Source organism: Melanotaenia boesemani, chromosome 10 (assembly GCF_017639745.1).
Source record: "Melanotaenia boesemani isolate fMelBoe1 chromosome 10, fMelBoe1.pri, whole genome shotgun sequence".
Taxonomy (NCBI): Eukaryota; Metazoa; Chordata; class Actinopteri; order Atheriniformes; family Melanotaeniidae; genus Melanotaenia; species Melanotaenia boesemani.
This window is the reverse complement of record NC_055691.1, coordinates 32,838,061-32,856,048: the sequence shown is the minus strand read 5'-3', so window position 1 is coordinate 32,856,048 and position 17,988 is coordinate 32,838,061. Positions and strand designations below refer to the sequence as shown.

Below are 17,988 nucleotides of genomic sequence, written 5' to 3'. Positions count from 1 at the left end.
AAAGCCTTTTATAATAGACTCTTTCTTTAGAAGCTTATAGAAAAAGCTTCTTTTAATTCATTCAAACATTTACTTGTCCCTTCACTTTCTGTATTTTAAATCATATAAACTCATGGTGTGCCAAAATCAGTAGCTGATAAGGCAACAAACTGGGGATGACTCATATCTCCTTCAATCCTTCTTTTAGACACCAAAGTAGACGAATTTACACCATTAATAACTCTAAGTCCTTCTGTGCTACAATATCCCTTTAATGCATAGTGTCCACTGTAGTGGACACCTATTTAAAGAGTGTTTACTAGTATATGCACGGGTGAGGATGGTTTACTTGCAATTATCCACTTCAGTGGACATTAGTGAGTCATCCAATACACTGCCAAAATGCAACATTTACACACACATTGTAATTACCAAGTTTGCCTCAGTGATAAACAGGAAAATAAAATTATACAGGTGTGTTGTGATAGGTTTTTTTTTTATAGAATAGCTAAAAGTAAATCAAATAAATATGAATGAATGAATGAATGAATGAATGAATGAATGAATGAATGAAACTTTATTGTCATTGCACAGATGCAACAATTGTTTTTTCCAGTACAACCGGTCCAAACAGGATCAGACAGACTGAGGCAGCAGCTAAATAACATTAAAATAAAGCATTACTGTACAGACGTTACTGAAAAGACAGAAATGATCTTGTTTGGTAAAGCTCTGGCTGACCCAGGACCTTTAAATGACTTTATGTGTCCCAAAGTCACCAGCCTTGGCGTCACCCTAGACAACAATCTTAAACTTGACAAACAGATCAATGGTGTTTTAAAATTGTGTTTTTATCATCTTCATCTTTTATCAAAAGTGAAGCCGTTTCTATCTTTTAATCTTTTTGAGCAAATTGTGTATGCTTTTATTTTAAGTCGTCTTGACTACGGCAGTGTGCTTATTGCTGGCATCAGTCAAAAATCTCTGTAGCTGCAGTTAGTCCAGAATGCTGCTTTTAACGGGGGCCAAAAAACATGATCACATTACCCTGATCCTTGCGTCTTTGCAGTGGCTTCCTGTTAGTTTAGGATTGATTTTAAGATTTTATTATTTGTTTTTAAGGTTTTACATGAACTTGCCCCACCATGCATCATGGACCTCATGAAAAGGTGTACGCTGATGTGGGTGCTGAGGTCCGAGGGCCAGTTTGTACTTGTGGTAACTAGGATGAGACTTAAAAACAGGGGGGGCAGGACTTTTTCTGTGGTTGGCCCCAGACTCTGGAACGCCCTGCCCCCCATGTCAGCACAACCCCCAATGTGACGTGTTTTAAGTCTCGTCTTAAGATGCGCTTTTTTTTCTTGGCTATTAACACTGCATGAGTTGAGTGGTCCTCTGTGTCTGTGGACAATTTTATTTTAATATTTTAGTTATTTTATATGGCGTATATTTATTTATTGTGGTATATTGATTTTTGTGCAGCACTTTGGAAACATTTTGTTGTAAATAAAAGTGATTGATTCATGTCTGTAGACGTATATATTGTTTGTGAAAAAACTCTGGCACTGTTGATTAATAATTCGTGCATCAGAGGGTTAAACATTAACTTTATACTTTTTGCAAGTTGCTAATCAACACACAAAAAACTAAAACTCTGTTACTATTGTTTCTTTGAAAGTTATATCAAAGCAACACATCAAATATTGCAACTGTTTGGAAAAATATGCTCATTTTGAGTTGAAGGACACCACACGCCAGAGGACAGATTTAACACAGAGTTGCATCACCTCTTTATTTTTCAACAGTCCATGCAGGTTTAATACTGACGATTATTTTTGGAAGAGAAATGTTTTCCTTTTGAAGCCCTGAGTTTCTTTGGATAAATAAATGAATTAATGACTTAATGGATGAATGGATGAATAAATAAACAAATAAATAAATAGCAGTTTAATATATATATATATATATATATATATATATATAGTAAATTGTTGGACTACTTACCCACATAATTTGTCAATGACCTATTGTTTTTATCAGTATAGCTATCAATTAGCTCCTTAATCAAGAAAATACTGTGTGAAAAAGTGTTAGTATCATATTATTATATGTCACTCATGTTCACAATTAGCAGATTATCCCCCTCTAGTTTTGACTAAATCTATAACTTCTTTTATGCAGTAATGTTATGTTTGGAGAGTCAGGGAACACAAAGCCCATTCAAGAGTTTCCTGTTGGGATGTTGGCTGTAGATACTTTGGATCCTCTGGGCTATGACATAGGTGTTTGGCAGGAGTCAAAGTCTCATCCATGACAGTATGTAAGTTTTCCAGAGTCATTACAAGACTGACAGTGTTACTCACGTTACTTGTCAGCTTCATTTACCAAGGCTGATCAGTGAAAAGGCCTGTTTTGATAGTCAGTTTTTTTCTTCTTTTATTCTTCTGCTTGAACACAAAACACTTTGGATTATGATCATAAGGCATAGCTGTTGTCCTGTGGGTGTATACCTTATATGTTATATCATACCTCCAAGCATGCACTGTTAAATTATAACCTGAACAGACCTCTTATGTGTAAATGAAAGAGAAAACATATCTGCATCTACAAAGCCAATTATACGAATTCTTTAATTTACGGTTTGAATCATATTAGACGTTTTCTTTTATACTAGACATGCAGATGGAAAAAAGCCTAATGTCACCTCTGAGAAAACCTACAACTAAAGTAATCTGTAAAGAAAACATGACCACAAAGCTTGCGCTCTTAAAATAGTGCAATACTAATTCTACACATGAGATGGATGTATAAAGATAATTATTGTACCTCTTTACGCATCAGAACTTTTGAAAATCCACAGACCAGCAGGGTTTTACGTTCTGCTGGTCAAACTCTGTTGGAGGTGCCTCCATCCAGGTGCAAGCAATGGGATCGGTCCTTTTCCGTGACAGGGCCAACATTTTGGAATACTGATCCCCACGAACCACTCCAGGGCCAAACTCATGACCTATTTATTTAAAAAGGCCTTTGGCTCATAGTACTTTGTTTTAATTTGTTTTAATGCGCTTTGTTCTTTTACCACTTTCTATTATATTTCCTTTATTTTCATTTTTGTGTTTATTAGTTTTAATGATGGTCAGTTTGAGTGTTGTTGTAAGGTGCTATAGAAATAACCTTTGATTGATGGATAGATAGACTGATTATTTTCGTTTGGTCCCAAATTACGAATTAAAGAAATCACCATGAAAAATAAAGCCAGTCCAGACTTTGTTGTCCCTTTTCCTCAGGATGTGGTCATTGTTTTGTTAATGTTTGACCACAGGGCGGCAGTCAAGCTCGCGTCCTGAGTGGTCTGCAACAAAGTCCACAGAGAGAGTGTGACTGTGTAGAGATTATTTATCAGAAGATGGGAGGACAGCCGAGCCTGTAGGAAATAGTCATTTATGTTTATTAAGAACTGAACATCATTCCAAACAGGAATGTTTGATTTGGTACGAAAGTAATGCGATCAAATCTGAGTTCTATGAGTTCAGAAAGGGTTTAATGTAAAAAAGAAAAAAATTTAATGTGTGTTCCAGTTTAAGAATTTAACTATTTGGATTAACAAATTCAACACGAACACCTACAAACTCTGATTATTTTTTTGTGTGTGTGTAATTGATGTCTTCATTACCTGAAAACGACTCATCATTGCTCATCTAATCGTGGGGATTTGAATTCTGGGAGAAATGAAAGCAACACAAATTTCAGGCCGTGTGTTCAGCTATTGGATGATGGATCAGATCAGCAGCCTACCAAGGACCGGTGAGGACAAACCTAGTCATCCCGCCTCCTCTCACCGCTTTGCAGAGTCGTAATTGGATGCCTTGCGTGTCATCCCCCCCTCCCACTTCCACGCAGGTTAGGTTGCCCTGCACCGTTAAGATGCTCAATTGATGGGCGTACTGAGCTGTGCGTTGAGGGGGAGATACCCTTACGTGTTTTATTGTAGCACAACTAAACCATGTTTTGCCCAGCTTGTGTCCCAGTCTCTAGCTGGTTTCTCCGCGACAACCCACCTGGAAATCAGCTGTCCCCCCCCTCACTTTCTGCAGCTCGTTGACAAGAGGCTTTGACGATGCTATCGCGGCGCTTTACATGGGTAAAAAAAAAAAGCTTATATAGAACCACAACACAAGGCAGTGCATCGCTGCTAGCACCACACATCAGTGTTTATTAGTTCATTTTGACTGAGGTTGTTTTCTCTTTCTTGGACAGTGCAGGCACTTTGGGAAAATTGCACCTGCCGCGAGGAAAACGCACCAGCCGGAGCACATGGACATATGTTCCCTGGACCTCGAATTGGACAGTGAGAACTGAGTATTCCTGCCTTGTTACGCCGCCATGGACGCATTCACAGTTTTAACCCACATCTTTAATATTCACTCGTCGCTGGGCTTCATGACCACCCGAGTATGAGGATGACAGCTGATCGCCCCTCCTCTCCCTGGACTTGGATAAAAACGCGCTCCGTCTAAATCAGCCACCATTCGCTGGAAGTCTTCCTCTCAGCGGTGTAACAATAGATGGAGCATAGAAGGTAGTGACATTTGGCTGATTGGTCCCCTAACCTTTCTCTGATCAGGGTCCATTCACACTCCGTCAAAAGGCTTCACCGGCATTAGGTCATTTCACTGACGCCCTCCCCTTAATTAGATTTCTGCTCATTTGGAAAGATTAACTCATCCATCGGTGGAAGCGATCTGTCCGGCCATCTCTCCACATGGAAAGTAAAATTCTCCTTTTGCTCCTCTTTGATACTTTGCGCTAAACCCATGGCCAGCGGGGATGATCCTTGAGTAGCCGATAAAATAATCAGCGTCGCGGTGTCAGCGAGGGCTTGAGCTGCAGGGGATTTGTGTAGATTATCGCTAGAGTGCTATTTTGTCCCCCCCGGTCACACTCTTTACAGAACTGAACAGCTTTTGATCTATAGCCTTTTCCCTGCTGCAAACTCCAACAAGGGAGCGTGATTCAAATAATCACAAAGTAGTGGTCGGGGTGGGGTGAAGAAACCTGGTCCACATCCACAAGCAATGCCTACCTCAGAGGTGTTAAAATCCCCAAATCTGAGACGACTTTGACGCTGCTGTCACGCCGTAGATGTGGGGGGGATGAGACGCGCCTCAGGGCTGAAGTGAACACTCCCTGTTTACACGCAGGCTGCCTGGGATGCCATCGCTGTGACAAGGAGAGCAGGTCCGTCAGAGCCACAAACACAACTCTACAGTGCGTAAAACGACAGCTGTCCCGGACCCCTTTTTGACTATCTACCGGGCGGCTCTCCGGAGGATGTATCAGCAGCAAGGATGCTGCGCTTCCCCGTGAAGAAGATCCGGAAGCAGTTCAAGCTCCTTCTGCTGCTGGTGCTGCTCACCTCAGCCGTGTGGTTCACCTATCTGCACATCAACCAGGGCAAGACCATCAAACTGCACTTCAACTACGGAAAAGGTAGATTTTCCTCAGAGAAACCTTCTCCTCATCTCATAACCTTCACTAAAGGTTTTTTATTTGGAGTCTCTAATTAATTTTCCCCTGAAGATATTCAAAGAAACTTTTAAAAGCTCCTTTTTATGAATGCTGTAATGAAACCTCAGAAAGTAACCCATAAACCAGATTGTAATAAAGTTACCAACAAGTTCCTGCAGGAACTGAGCTGACACATCTGGGGGTTGTGATGCCATTAGACTGATATAGCCACTGTAAAGTTGCCCCAGTCAGCATAGTACCAGATATAAGTCCTGTAGGGAACAATAGTTGTTATAGGATATGATGAGGTCAGTGTTCACATCATAAACACATAAAATATCAGTGTAATTGGCTGTTTAAAGTTTTATTACAAATCTTTCTATGAAACTGCCGCCCTACAGATGTTCACTTATTATTCTTGCATGTGTGATAAGGTGGACCGGATATTACTGCTCAAAAAGTAACAAAGGGAGGGTCAAAGCCGTCTCCTTCAGCATTAATAATCAAAGGGCCATTCATGAAAGTGGCCTCAGAGGTCTCAGGCATGCCCGTCAGCTTTAGACAAATATTAAGGAGGGGCAGCACACAAGAGGTGGATTTCCACCTGCTGCTCTTTTTGCTTCTTATTACCAAAAGCTTGGCTGTTTTCTTCCATTGTGCACAGTGGGCGATGTTATGAATGACAGAAATGACTGATGTAATGTGCTGGCTGATGGTGTACCTATCTCCTGCAGCTGTCGCTGTAAGGTGATATCAGACGATCATGATGCCCTTGAAAGAGTGTGCACTGCACCCTCACAAGTAGCCACGGCCAACTGACACAGGACCCATTTTATTGTGTGTGATGTCAGCTGTGGGCTTTTCTCAGCAGCAGACTACATGTTAGTGTCTGATGATGAGAGTCCTGAATCCCATAAAGGGTTTGTGGTGGCAAAGTAAATTATAATGTTGTGCCAAGATTTAGGAGTAAACTCTTAATTAGGGTGTATATTGCAGACCGTCTCTGAGAAAAATAGATAAAGAATTTACATTATAAGCCTCTTATAACTGAATTTATTGTATTGCTGCTGTGTTGCATGTCGCTGCATGTGCATCCACATCTTTTGCTCTCATGTAATGAATGACCGCTCTCAGTCTTCTTTGAATTTTTCATAATCATTTAACTGTTTAGACTTTACTCTTGCTGCTAAGATTTTGTCTTAGCTCCTGCAAAAGTGTGACGATCTTTTTCTCTGAAAGCCCAGATGTGACTCACTGGTGTTATGGGCATTACTGCGCACCTCATTTTAAGGATTCATCCAACAGCTCGTCTTTGTGACTTGTCTGCTGGGGAAGGAAGCTGTTCTGTGCTGGCCTGTGTTTCTAATTGACTGTCTTCCATTTAGCAGGCATCAGAGCAGGTCAACTCACTTAACCTCTTATGAATAACACGTCTTCTCTTGGAAGAAGGGTTACTAAGTGAGATGTAGCTATTACTGAAAATGGGCCTGTGTTAAGAGTTGAACGTTTTTCCGTCACACAAAAATCTTTGTTGATTCTTGGCGCTGGTGCGAGTGAGGTAGAAATAAATTAAATGGTTGGCTTTAGCCTTCCATTATTTTAGTATGAAATGAAAAGTTTCCTCTCCATTTTACCTATTTTTAACAAATTGGAGTTATTTCAGCCAGATAATCTCCTTGAGCAGGCAAACGAATTGAGCTTTTAGCTCTTCATTCATGAGAAAATGTCTCGCTGGCTTATGATCAGGAGAACTATGAGAAATATAAATGTTTTGGCATGTACTGCCTGACTGAAGCTGCATCTTTCTAATTGGGAGTAATGATGTGCAAGCATACATCCTAACAGAGTCACAAAAAAAGATAAGGGTGGGTGTCCAGTCTTGAAAATGGTAGGACACAGTCTTAAGTTAAACTGTTGATTGGTGGGTAAGAATCTGTGTGGAGCAGTGAAAGGAAACCCATTTTGTTGTTGTTGGCACCTGACCTTACACCCTGCAGAGGCTGGGATAGCTATAACCCTGAGCAGGATATAGTAGCTATGGAAAAATGAATGAATTGTATGATTTACATCAGTTTGCATACTTAGTTGAAAAGGCTGGCAGATGTGTCATTACTCAGGAGTCATGGGGTAATTTTTCACTCTGTGGTTGGTAGGCAAAGGCATCAATCATATCGCAGTACCATCAAACCACTTTGGTTTAGTGTTGTCATCGTTCAGAGCGCTAAGCCAGCCACAGCTGTGCTGGAAAGGGCCATCATTTTCTCTTGCTAAATTATTCAGTACAGGATGGAGCTGTGAAATAAACTGGTGGTAGAACAGTGATGGGCAACCCACTCACATTTCTATGATTTTATAGCAGGTGGAGTGAGATCTGTAAGTGTCTAATTCCAGGATGGTAGCACATTTAAAGAGTATTTTATGAAGTGTGGAATTTGAATCTTGACGTTTGGGCTAGAGAGATTTTTTTTCTTAAATCTCTAAAATTTATAGTCAGCCCCCACGTGGTGAAGCCCACTTGCTTGAACAAGAAAAGGTTCCTCCTGACATCCCACTTTTATCAGTGATATTATGAGAAGGGCATTTAAAAAAAATAAATGACAGGATGATAAGCAAAATCTTCTTGAATACCAAGAGAGCTGTTGCACCTATGATATTTAAGAGAGCCAAAAAGATATTATTAAACAGTTTCTTGATTGCATATTGGCCAGACTAACCTTATTTAATCAGAATTTCAATGAGGAAGTGTTCTGGCAGGCGGCGCTCTGGTGCATATTAGATGAGTGCCACATTTATGTGGCCACCCAGTTGTACAGCAGCCTCCCTGTTTCCAGCATCAACAGGTCCACTGAGGAGGAGGAGGAGGCTGGCTTCTGCATACAAGCCTCTATTGATTAACTAAGATTACACATGTGTAGGCACACACTTGTGCATACACTCAACCGCCCCCACACAAACACACATACGTGTTGTCTGTGTTTGCAAAATAACTCATAATGCTTTCCTATCATCACCACTCTGAGGGGAAAAGGAGGAAGTCTGAGAGGGGAAGTCTCAGGGGCCTCGACAGATTGGTTGCTTGGTTGCCCATGGAGACAACATATGGAAGAAAAGCATGTAGTGGTTGGAACTGATTTCATCAATGCCGGTGCATTCACAGGTTTCAGTGAAGGGTGAATTTGTTGAATATCTACTCGTCTCAAGATAAAACAGATAAAAAGATAAACCCTCAGAGATGGAATCATTATTTTACACTTATTGAGAGAAAAGTGACACGAGTCACTCACATATTCATTTACAAACACCTTGGCTGTTGTGTGTTTGGCATGAAGTTAGATTTGGCATGTTGTCTCTCAGCAGCAACACCCGCAGACTGGCTCGCTGTCATGGCAACCATGCACTGTGATGCCACTCTTCCTAATTTTAGCCGTTGTGGTTCTCATTATTGGTCAGCTTTACCTCAACTGGAATCAGTCTTCTGGCAAGATGGCTAACAGACGCCACCTTAGTGTAAGTGTTTAAACATACACACACAGACACACTCACACCGACTTTTTATGTGATCATTTATTCATGCAACATTGAATATGGTCAGTTAGCTTCCCAGATTTATGAATAATGAGGCTGCCCAGTACCTTCTTGAAAGAAAAATGTATCAAACAAATAAACACTCTGTATATTTAATAAAAAAAAAAAATTCAGTTTCCAAGGCAGTCATGTTTTACATCTTAGCCAGAGTTGGATTAGGCAGAGTTCAGCAAGGGTGTAGTCTGCAAGTTTGCAAGTCTGCATCAACAAAGTAGTTTGGGCACATTGAAGTGGGACTTTTGAAAACCCAGCTGGGTGGTGCACATCTTTAATACTGCTTTCATTCAGGAAATCTCACTATTTGTACTGCAGTGGACTAGCTCTAATAATCAGACAAAAATTGAAAGAAAAAAGTCATTTTCTTTAAGAGAAATTCTGAAATAATGTTCTTAATATTCTTATAGAGCTGTGCTGTTTGTCTGGCTTGAGAAATATTTCTGATAGTGGACATCACCGTATTTCTGTCTCATGTATTGCTGCAGAGACCTGGATATTTACAGTGATCATAAAACTGTATCTTATAATCTGTGCATCTGTCTTTTGCTATAAATAAAAACATACATATCACAATACCCATACTCTAGATAAATGTAATTTCATGTGGAGCACCTGACATCTAATTTCAGGGTTTGCTAAAGGATTGGGTCATGAAAGTGCACACATTGGTTTGTTAGCTTTTGTCTTGGGGCCTGCTGTGCAGACCATCACAGGATCAGCCATGAATCTGCCTCATAGCTTATCTGACCAGCACAGTAAATCTCTGTGGTAATTCCACAGCGAGAATGAACAATGTCCCTGCAACAACTCACAGCATCCTGAGTGTTCTCAGGATGCTGAGGGGACTGCCTGGTGGAGGTGGAGACAACAGAAGGATTAACAGGGGGAGATGATAGCTCCTACTCTTCTCATGTGCATGTGTGTAGATTTATGCATCAGCTTTTTCTTGTGTAGGTGAGAAAACTCCTTCCTTTGGTAATGTAGCATTTCTTTCCCTGCCTCAAGATAAAACCCACTGGTCTGTGCTACTGGACGTAATTTAAAACTGCTAAAACAACATTTCACACATGGCATGTGTTACATTCACATCCCTGTGATGCATTTCATGACTCATAAGCTCTGCATTATTATTAACAGATGTGGATGAGGATTGAGAGAGGGTGGGATGGGTGGTGGGGGGTCAGTAAAAGCAGTAGGAGGAGGGGGAAAAAATGACAAAAGTCCAGAGCGTGTTAACCTCAGGGTTAATGAAATTTGTGTTGGCCTGCCTAACGAGCCACCATCAAGGTACCAGCTCTGCCCCATGCAGATGAGAGTTCTGGCCCAGTGCCACAGCTTTGCCGCAGGAGATTTGTCTGTAAATGTGTGAGAGTAAGCAAGTGAAACAAACAGTTTGTGTGAAAGAGAGCACATGTTTCTGTGTGATGTGTTTTTTTTTTTCCTTTTTTATTCTTTAGTTTGCTAGTGTGTTATTCCATGTGTCTGTGAGTGCACACCTTCCTGCTCTCGCTGCCGTCTGCACTTTAGGCCCAGTGTTTAACCGAGCAGAAGAGGAAGCAGCTGAATGATGGCACTGTCTCCCCGCTGGCACGCTTGCTGTGAACATTTGGGGAGGAGCGACAGGCTGAAGAAGGACACCCTTTTTACGCAACAGGTGGGACATGCAGCAGGATGCATCGGGAGAGGATGTGGCTGTGACTCGTGATAACCTCAGTACTTGGACCGGGACGTGCAGTCAGCGTAATCTGTTGGTATCATACATGGAGCTGTGCACACATCACACAGAGTTATCTGTGGAAAGCTGCTCAGGTGTTGCTGCAGCAGGATGTCTAATAATGTGGTAATCACATTGTTAAACAACACCATTAAGATTGAATTAAGACCAATTTCCTCAGCAGAGACTCATAAAAACCCTCACTGTTTGGACAATTTACTCTGAGACTGCTGGGAAACTCAGAGGAGCGGAGTGCGAATCAGAAAGCAGAGAGAATGAGTTTGTGGTTTTATGAAGTGAAAGAAAGAGGAGCCAGAGCCAAAGAGACAGAAGTCAGGTGGGAGTATTGACTGTAGGTGACTGCGATCCCTGTCACGATGGGATTTGTCAGTTTCCTCGTACTCCGGTGTGGTTCAGCTCTTTACTCCCCACCTCTGCAGAGGGATTTTCTTTCATAGGGTTTCTATGCAGCACTGGGCTGTATCAGCTCTGGTGTTGCCTTACAGTAAGTGATCCAGACCTTGCAGGATTTCAATCAATCATCAAAGAGTGTGTCTTCGTGCTCCCTGCTGCTCAGAATGAGCTTTCTGTAGTGGTAGTTAATGGAAAAGGTCACCTCTCCTGAAGGCTATGCTGGGCTTGCAACAAAGACAGAGCAGGGATCAGAAGAGAGGGACAGATAAACCTCAGACAGAAGAGGCTGACTTCTTACAGACAGAGGTGTTTGTTACATTCTAATCAGTTTTGTATTTTTTTAAATTCATTTATTTTTCAACGGAGCTTCTGAAAAGCCACAAAAGAGAAAATGTTTTATATAAGAGAGAGAATTGGCCGGAATTTGCCCATCCCTGAGCGCATCTCTCCCTGTTGATTCCATTTTTATTCCCCTTGTACCCCTACTTTCTTTTGAATTCACATTCTCACTATTGAATATACGCTTATGAATATTTACGCATTTGTTGAGCCGTAGGTGGGATAGGAATTCATCTCATTTATGAAAGCCTGCTGAGTAAAGCGAGGGGAAGATTTTGAGCTTTTCTCTACATTGACTTTTAAGCGTTTTTATGAATGTTTCGCTGCCATTTAGACGAAACAAAATCTTGCTTTTTATGTTTTTGCTATACGTCTAAAATGATTGAAACCAAACAATGTGATATTAGTGATCATAGGTTTCCCTGCTTCTCCATAGTTGGTGTGACAAAGCCCCCCTGCTGGCACAATCCAAATGTGAAACTCTTTTTTCGTGTTGTACTTCTTAAAAATCAAATCTCACATTTCTTCTTCCCTCTACCCCTGGCTGTCTCCATATTTATCAAATGTCTCCACACAAAGTGTTTGGGGGTATTGCTGGAGATGAAAGCCAGAGAAAGAGAGGACAAGGGCTGCAGTTTGTCATTCTTTTGTTTTGCGTCTCAAAGGCCTCCTTGCCGGCTTGATTACCATGTGAGCTGCTTTGTCAGGGAGTGCGGCATCGCTCTCTGAGGGCTGTCAAACACTGCTCCCTTTTTTCTGTTGTGGCCAGTCATGAGGAAAGGTATTCAAGAGAAAAAGTTTCCAGTTTACTCTGGAGTTCTGTTTGTGTTTGTATAACTTTGCATTTTAGCTTTGAGCAGAGTCCCAGCAGTGTGTACTGAATTTTTAACAGCCTTTCTCTAATTTAAGGTTTGGATTGGTATTTACTGTAGCATAATAAATTCTTATTATTTTTTTTTTACACAAAAGACAGCTGATTCAGCTTATAGTTGGCTGTAATGTTTAATTCTTTCATATGGGAGAAACTTTTGGGAGTGGTTGCAAACTGAAAAGTAGGATTTATTGGAAGCCTGCAGGATCTCACAAAGTGAGAGAGCAAGTAACGAGAAAACAACATCATCTCACAGTTAAATGATTGTAGTCATTCTTGTGCAGATATAAATCACCGCTTCGCACTCAAGCTTTGCATATTAGGTGAAGTTTGTATCAATGTGCATGATGTATCTCCAGTTAACTCCTTAGTTGAGAAAACAGCTTTTACAGCATGCTTTGCAACCAAGAATCAACATCCCAAACATAAAGAAAACTGAAAAGAGACTTGCTGTTAGCTACAGTCTCTCTGGATATCATCTAACCCGTTTCCTGTGTCTGTGTTAATGATGCACTGTTCTGTTACATTTCTCTTAATTAGTTCAGCTTTTGTTTGGCTTGCTCTGAAATATATTTTCAGGGATGCATCGCACACTGTAAAGCTGCCGTCACCGCTTCCTGTCTTATCTAGCAATCACTGTTTGTCAGTTAATTGCTTCTTTAGTCAGATTTCCAGTTTTAATTACTGTTTCTTCCCTTCCATCCACAAAAATGAACATGGGTTTAACTTGGATCTGAGATCATTTATGTTTCGACAAAAGGTTAATTTAACTTAAGACTGTTTAAGCTTAATAAGTTATGAGCATCCATGAGGTTGACTTAATAAGACATAATAATGCCGAAGATGTTTATTTGGAAGATGGGGGTATCAGGTTTCCTTGTTCTAATGGTTATATCAGTATTATAATATTATATTATTTGTGATACCAAAATGAATAAGTGCATTTCTCTTAACATCCCAGATATGGGGATTGTATTTATAGTGCACATTATATATTTTCACTGATGCTGTTGTGCAGCAATACATATTGTACAACACCCTTTTCTTCCACCTTGTAAGGACTTTGTGGCTTCATACATAAGTATTTAAAAAAAAAATGACGACTCCTCTGACGTAGCGCGCCTCACTAGGGCCAAACTTCCCCCTGCTGCTTGTATGGGCAGTACTTCACTATTGATCCTGTTTAAGTGTGTGAACAACCGACCTACATGCCAGAATCAACTGGGCGACATGTCATTTGGGTCACATTTCACTCACCAAAACTGCAGATCTTTTTTTGGAAATTCAGTTGGCTCCAGAATTTAAATCCTTGGCAAAACCTTCTTCTTTATTTAAATAATGTATTTAGTCTGCTTCTCATTAATTAAATTACTCAATGAATATTTGACCAAATTTAAACATACATATCTGTTAAAAGTGAAGCGAGTTTGAGGGGAAACACACATTTTGGTTGCAACAACTTTAACTGCTTCAGGTAGATTATCTCCACCTTGGTCTGGCCTTGCAGAAAGCCCACTTAGGTTCAGCCTCTGTGTTGCCTTGCTGGGTTTAGGACAATTGTTTATTCCCCCCCATCATATTCCCAACAATCACTCTTCAGATCTCAGCGCTCATCCTCTTGGCTTCTGTTGGCTTTGTCTCATACACAGTATATCAGCTGGTTAATCCCACCTATGAATGCTGCTATTTACAGAACAGGGAGCTACAATAAATTCACCTGGAGAAGAAGTACTGATGAGACCTAATTTGTTTTGTCATCAGTTGTGAAAGTCTAGCTTGAGGTTTTTCTCTCTACTAGCTCCTTTTACAAGAACATCACGTCAAACGTAGCAAAAATACAAACGGATATGAAAAGATATGAAATAAAATCGTGGACATGGCCAGCAACAAACCGCATCGGTGTAATTTCAGAACCACAGTCTAGCTATTGAAATGAATCTTTTTAAACTCTTGAAACGTGGAGATCCTCTCTGTAGTCTTGAGTTTCCTTTAGTGTTGCAGATTCACATCTTTGCTGCTTCATGGCCTCGTTTGCACAATGGCACACAGATGACATTCTTTAAAGCCTGTCTTACAGAGGGAACATTGTACGTCTAAAGTCACTACGCTTTCTTCCATCTCCTCCCCCCTCCTCCTATTGCCCGTCTATGCTGTTTCCCCCTTTTGTTTATTATCGCTCTGCTTTTCTGTCTTTTTTTCCCCTTTATGCAATAGTATATCGCTCTCACCCTTTGGTTTTACATTTATTTCTTCTTTTTTTTCCCATCTACAAATGAGATGTGGGACAAACACAAGCTTTTTACTTCACCTTCCTCAGCAGATCAGAGGGATTCAACTCTATTATCTTTCTGTCAAACCCTGAATGGTACCACTACCTGCCCAGCTACTGGAAATGAGGTGTTTTAACTTGCTGGGGAGGATACGGAGGACTGGCAATGACCTGAAGGCTATACTACTTGAGTCTATTGCTATTCTCTGAACTTGTAATTATGTTGTGAGGCACAGAGGACAGGGAGAAAACAGTCAAGGCCACGTGTATATGGAAGCAAGAACAGAGCCAGGCTTCTCATTTGAAGCAGGTTTATTTAATGGCTTGACAAATCGTTACACACCGTTTGCATAACATGCACAGGTGTATAGAGATATGGAAAAATTAGATAGATGGTTTCCCAATTTAAACAAGATTGCGTGTGTGTTTTTGGATGTAGCATGAGTTGGCACATGGTTCATATTGACCCAGAGATCAGGTTTTACTACTTTGTGCATGAAAAATTGTGCAGTCAGCTCTGTAATACAAAAGCTTGGTTGCTTAACTCTCTTGTATTAATATAAAAAGCATGAAAACAAGCAGCAGATACATTATTTGCATATAAAAAATTTTTTAGATTAGTAAAATTACTGCATTAAACTTGTTACAACATAAAGGAATGGGTATGTCATGTTGATGTTGTGCAGCAAGCCTCTTTGTCCAAGACAAATTTCTCCCAAGGGAGACAAATAAAGTGACCTTTGATATTATCTTTATATGCTGTACTTGTAAAAATCTTCTTTTAGACATTGAGTCTTAGATAATCCTAACAATTAAAGAGGTAAACAGCATTATTGAGGCCTTGTTCTCTGTGCACAACAGAATTTGCTACAGTACATGGTTTTATTGTCAATTTGTATTGTAGACATCTTCAGGCCTGGATTCTTATTAGATTTTGCACATAAAGCATAATACATCACCTCTTCTGTTCACTGTATAACCTGAGGGAACGCTCAGTAATTATGTTATGCTGCTGCAGTTCTTAAAACAAAAACTATAGATGTCATGTAAACATGGATTACATTTTGGCAGAATTCTTGTTACTTCAGTTACAGACATAATATCACTTATTATGACTTTAGCTATATCCAGCCATGCCATTGTAGAAACATTGCTCAATGAAAAGACAAAACTTCCCAATTTCATTGCAGAGAATTTTAGAGAATGCTGAATAAATTTCTGTGAGGAATTTGTTGAAATATAAGGCCTTTAAATAGCCAAAACGGTGCCAGCATTGCACTGTGAATAAAAAATGAAAAACTTCCAGTTGGGCTTATGTCTCTGTAACTCTTTTGGTTAGTCTTGGGATTTTGCACATTTTTATTCTTCTGCTTGTTTGTAAAACATCACGAGGGCTTACACTAAATCCTGAGACACACATCAGATATTAAACCACTTTTAATGCATATTCCAAGTCAACCTTTGTGAGTTTTCATCTGTGTTTAGCACCTCAGCAGCTGCTTCATGTATCATGGTGATCAATTAAAACTTCCAGTAGTCATGGCAACAACATCTAACAAAAACTTTGTTTTAACCATAACTGAGATAACATTTTTATGTTGTCTGCTAGCTTAGAGAAGTAGATCAAAGTGGACATTGTGTAATCTCAAGCATACTGTTTGAATAAAACTCAGAATCTTCCCTGTTATAATTTCCCTGTACACCTTGAAGCAAAGCATGACTAACTCATTTAGTCTCCCTCAGACTGCGAACTGCAGCATTCCACATAGCTGTCATCCCCCTGTTTAAAATGAGCCATTTTGGAGCTTCATTTGCTCGAACAGGTCTCCAGTACAGCCATTACAAAACATCTCTTTGCGCTCCTTTAGACAGAATCAAACCTAACCATAAAGACAAAAAGTCATTTTCCACTCTTTAAAATGCCAAATTAATTAGCCATTTCAGAAACTGCCCACAAAGTGAATGTTAATAGCTGTAGCAGCTTGTCACAAATGCACAAAGACCTTTATCAGAATTTTGTTAAAACCAATGCTGACAGTAAGCGGGTGTCAAAAGCATCCCTGGCAGCAGCGATGAGGGTGTGTTTTAACACTAATTTCCCATCATGGTGGAGTGATCCTTATCAAGTCTCACTGGATATTTTCTGTGTTTTTGTCTGTGACTGCTGCTAATAAAAGGAGAAAAAAGATACTTTCTTATACAACAGTTTTTTCTACCTTTCTGCTTAAAAAAGCTCATGTTAGTGATGGAGCAAGTGATAGTGGGATTTGGCTTCTCTGCAAATGTGGTTAGTACAGCGTGATAAAACAGAGTAGACCTTGTCTCTCCCTCTCCATCTCATTCTCCTTTTGCTCTGCATTGAAGGAATGCTGATTAGAGCGCCTCTTCATACTAATCTCCTTCTAGCCCACACATTTGCAGGCTGAAACTCAAACTCTCACATGCACAAATAGAAAGCAGATGCATAAGAGAGTAATTTGTTTTTCTACGAGTGCCCTTAACACTTGCTGAGGCTCTGAATAAAAGAATTTTCCAATCAACAAAGCGTCCTTGGTGTTGAGCCAGGGTTTTGCTCTTACAAATAGAGTTGTCACAGGCTGAAGTGGACTCTCTTTATCACCTTGATCAGACTGAGACACATTCATTCAGTGCAGGTGAAGGCCTTCTTCAGCTATGTTATGTTGATAGATTTTATCTTTTTCTGTTATAAACCAGAATAATGTTCACTTGGAGGACTTGAAAAGAAATTAATTTCATTTTGTTTTCCAGTCATTTGCTCTTTTTTCTGTTAAGCTTACAGTACACAAAAGAAACAAAGAGGTAAAGTTAATCCTTGTACATGTTGTGGTAAATGGTCTTGATGCATCATGAATGGATGCAAGAGTCAGCTGAGAGCATTGGATCAGAAATTAATCCAGCAGGGCCCAAAAACATTCTGCACCAGTGCTGGAGTTGCTGGCAAAATGAGTGATTGAAGCTTAGATTAGCATAGCAAATCAGAATCAATCTTTTAAAAAGTCCCAAAAAATAAAACAAAAAAAGAAAGCATGAACCAGACAGAGTGTTTCAAGTGGTTGTATTTAAGAGGTAGTTGTCCTAACCTAACAAACCTTGCAAAGGTAAAAATCAACAAAAACAATAACTACTGTAAACATCCACAAGAGCAAAATAAAGACAACTTTTTAAAAAAATAACTTTAATTGAAGGGGAAATCTATTGTATTATATAACACCAGAGAGGATGCCGCTCAGCCAGAATGTTGTTTGTCCAAATGCAAATAAAAAACATAAAACCAGCCTGTGTGTGTGTGTG

General features: G+C 40.0%; 1 protein-coding gene across 2 annotated transcripts in view; it reads left to right on the top strand.

The window, feature by feature from the left end:
• The first annotated feature begins 3,923 nt into the window (after positions 1–3,923).
• The window catches only part of b4galnt4a (beta-1,4-N-acetyl-galactosaminyl transferase 4a), a 135,400-nt gene continuing 121,335 nt past the window's right edge, over positions 3,924–17,988 (top strand). Inside the window, exons 1-2 of one of the 2 annotated variants that reach the window (XM_041997985.1) lie at positions 3,924–4,120; positions 4,242–5,469. In XM_041997985.1, coding sequence (XP_041853919.1) covers positions 5,328–5,469 — 142 coding nt within the window. In that variant the 5' untranslated portion in view covers positions 3,924–4,120; positions 4,242–5,327. Of the gene's footprint in view, positions 4,121–4,236; positions 5,470–17,988 lie in introns of both variants that reach the window. The other variant, XM_041997984.1, reaches the window with a different exon arrangement.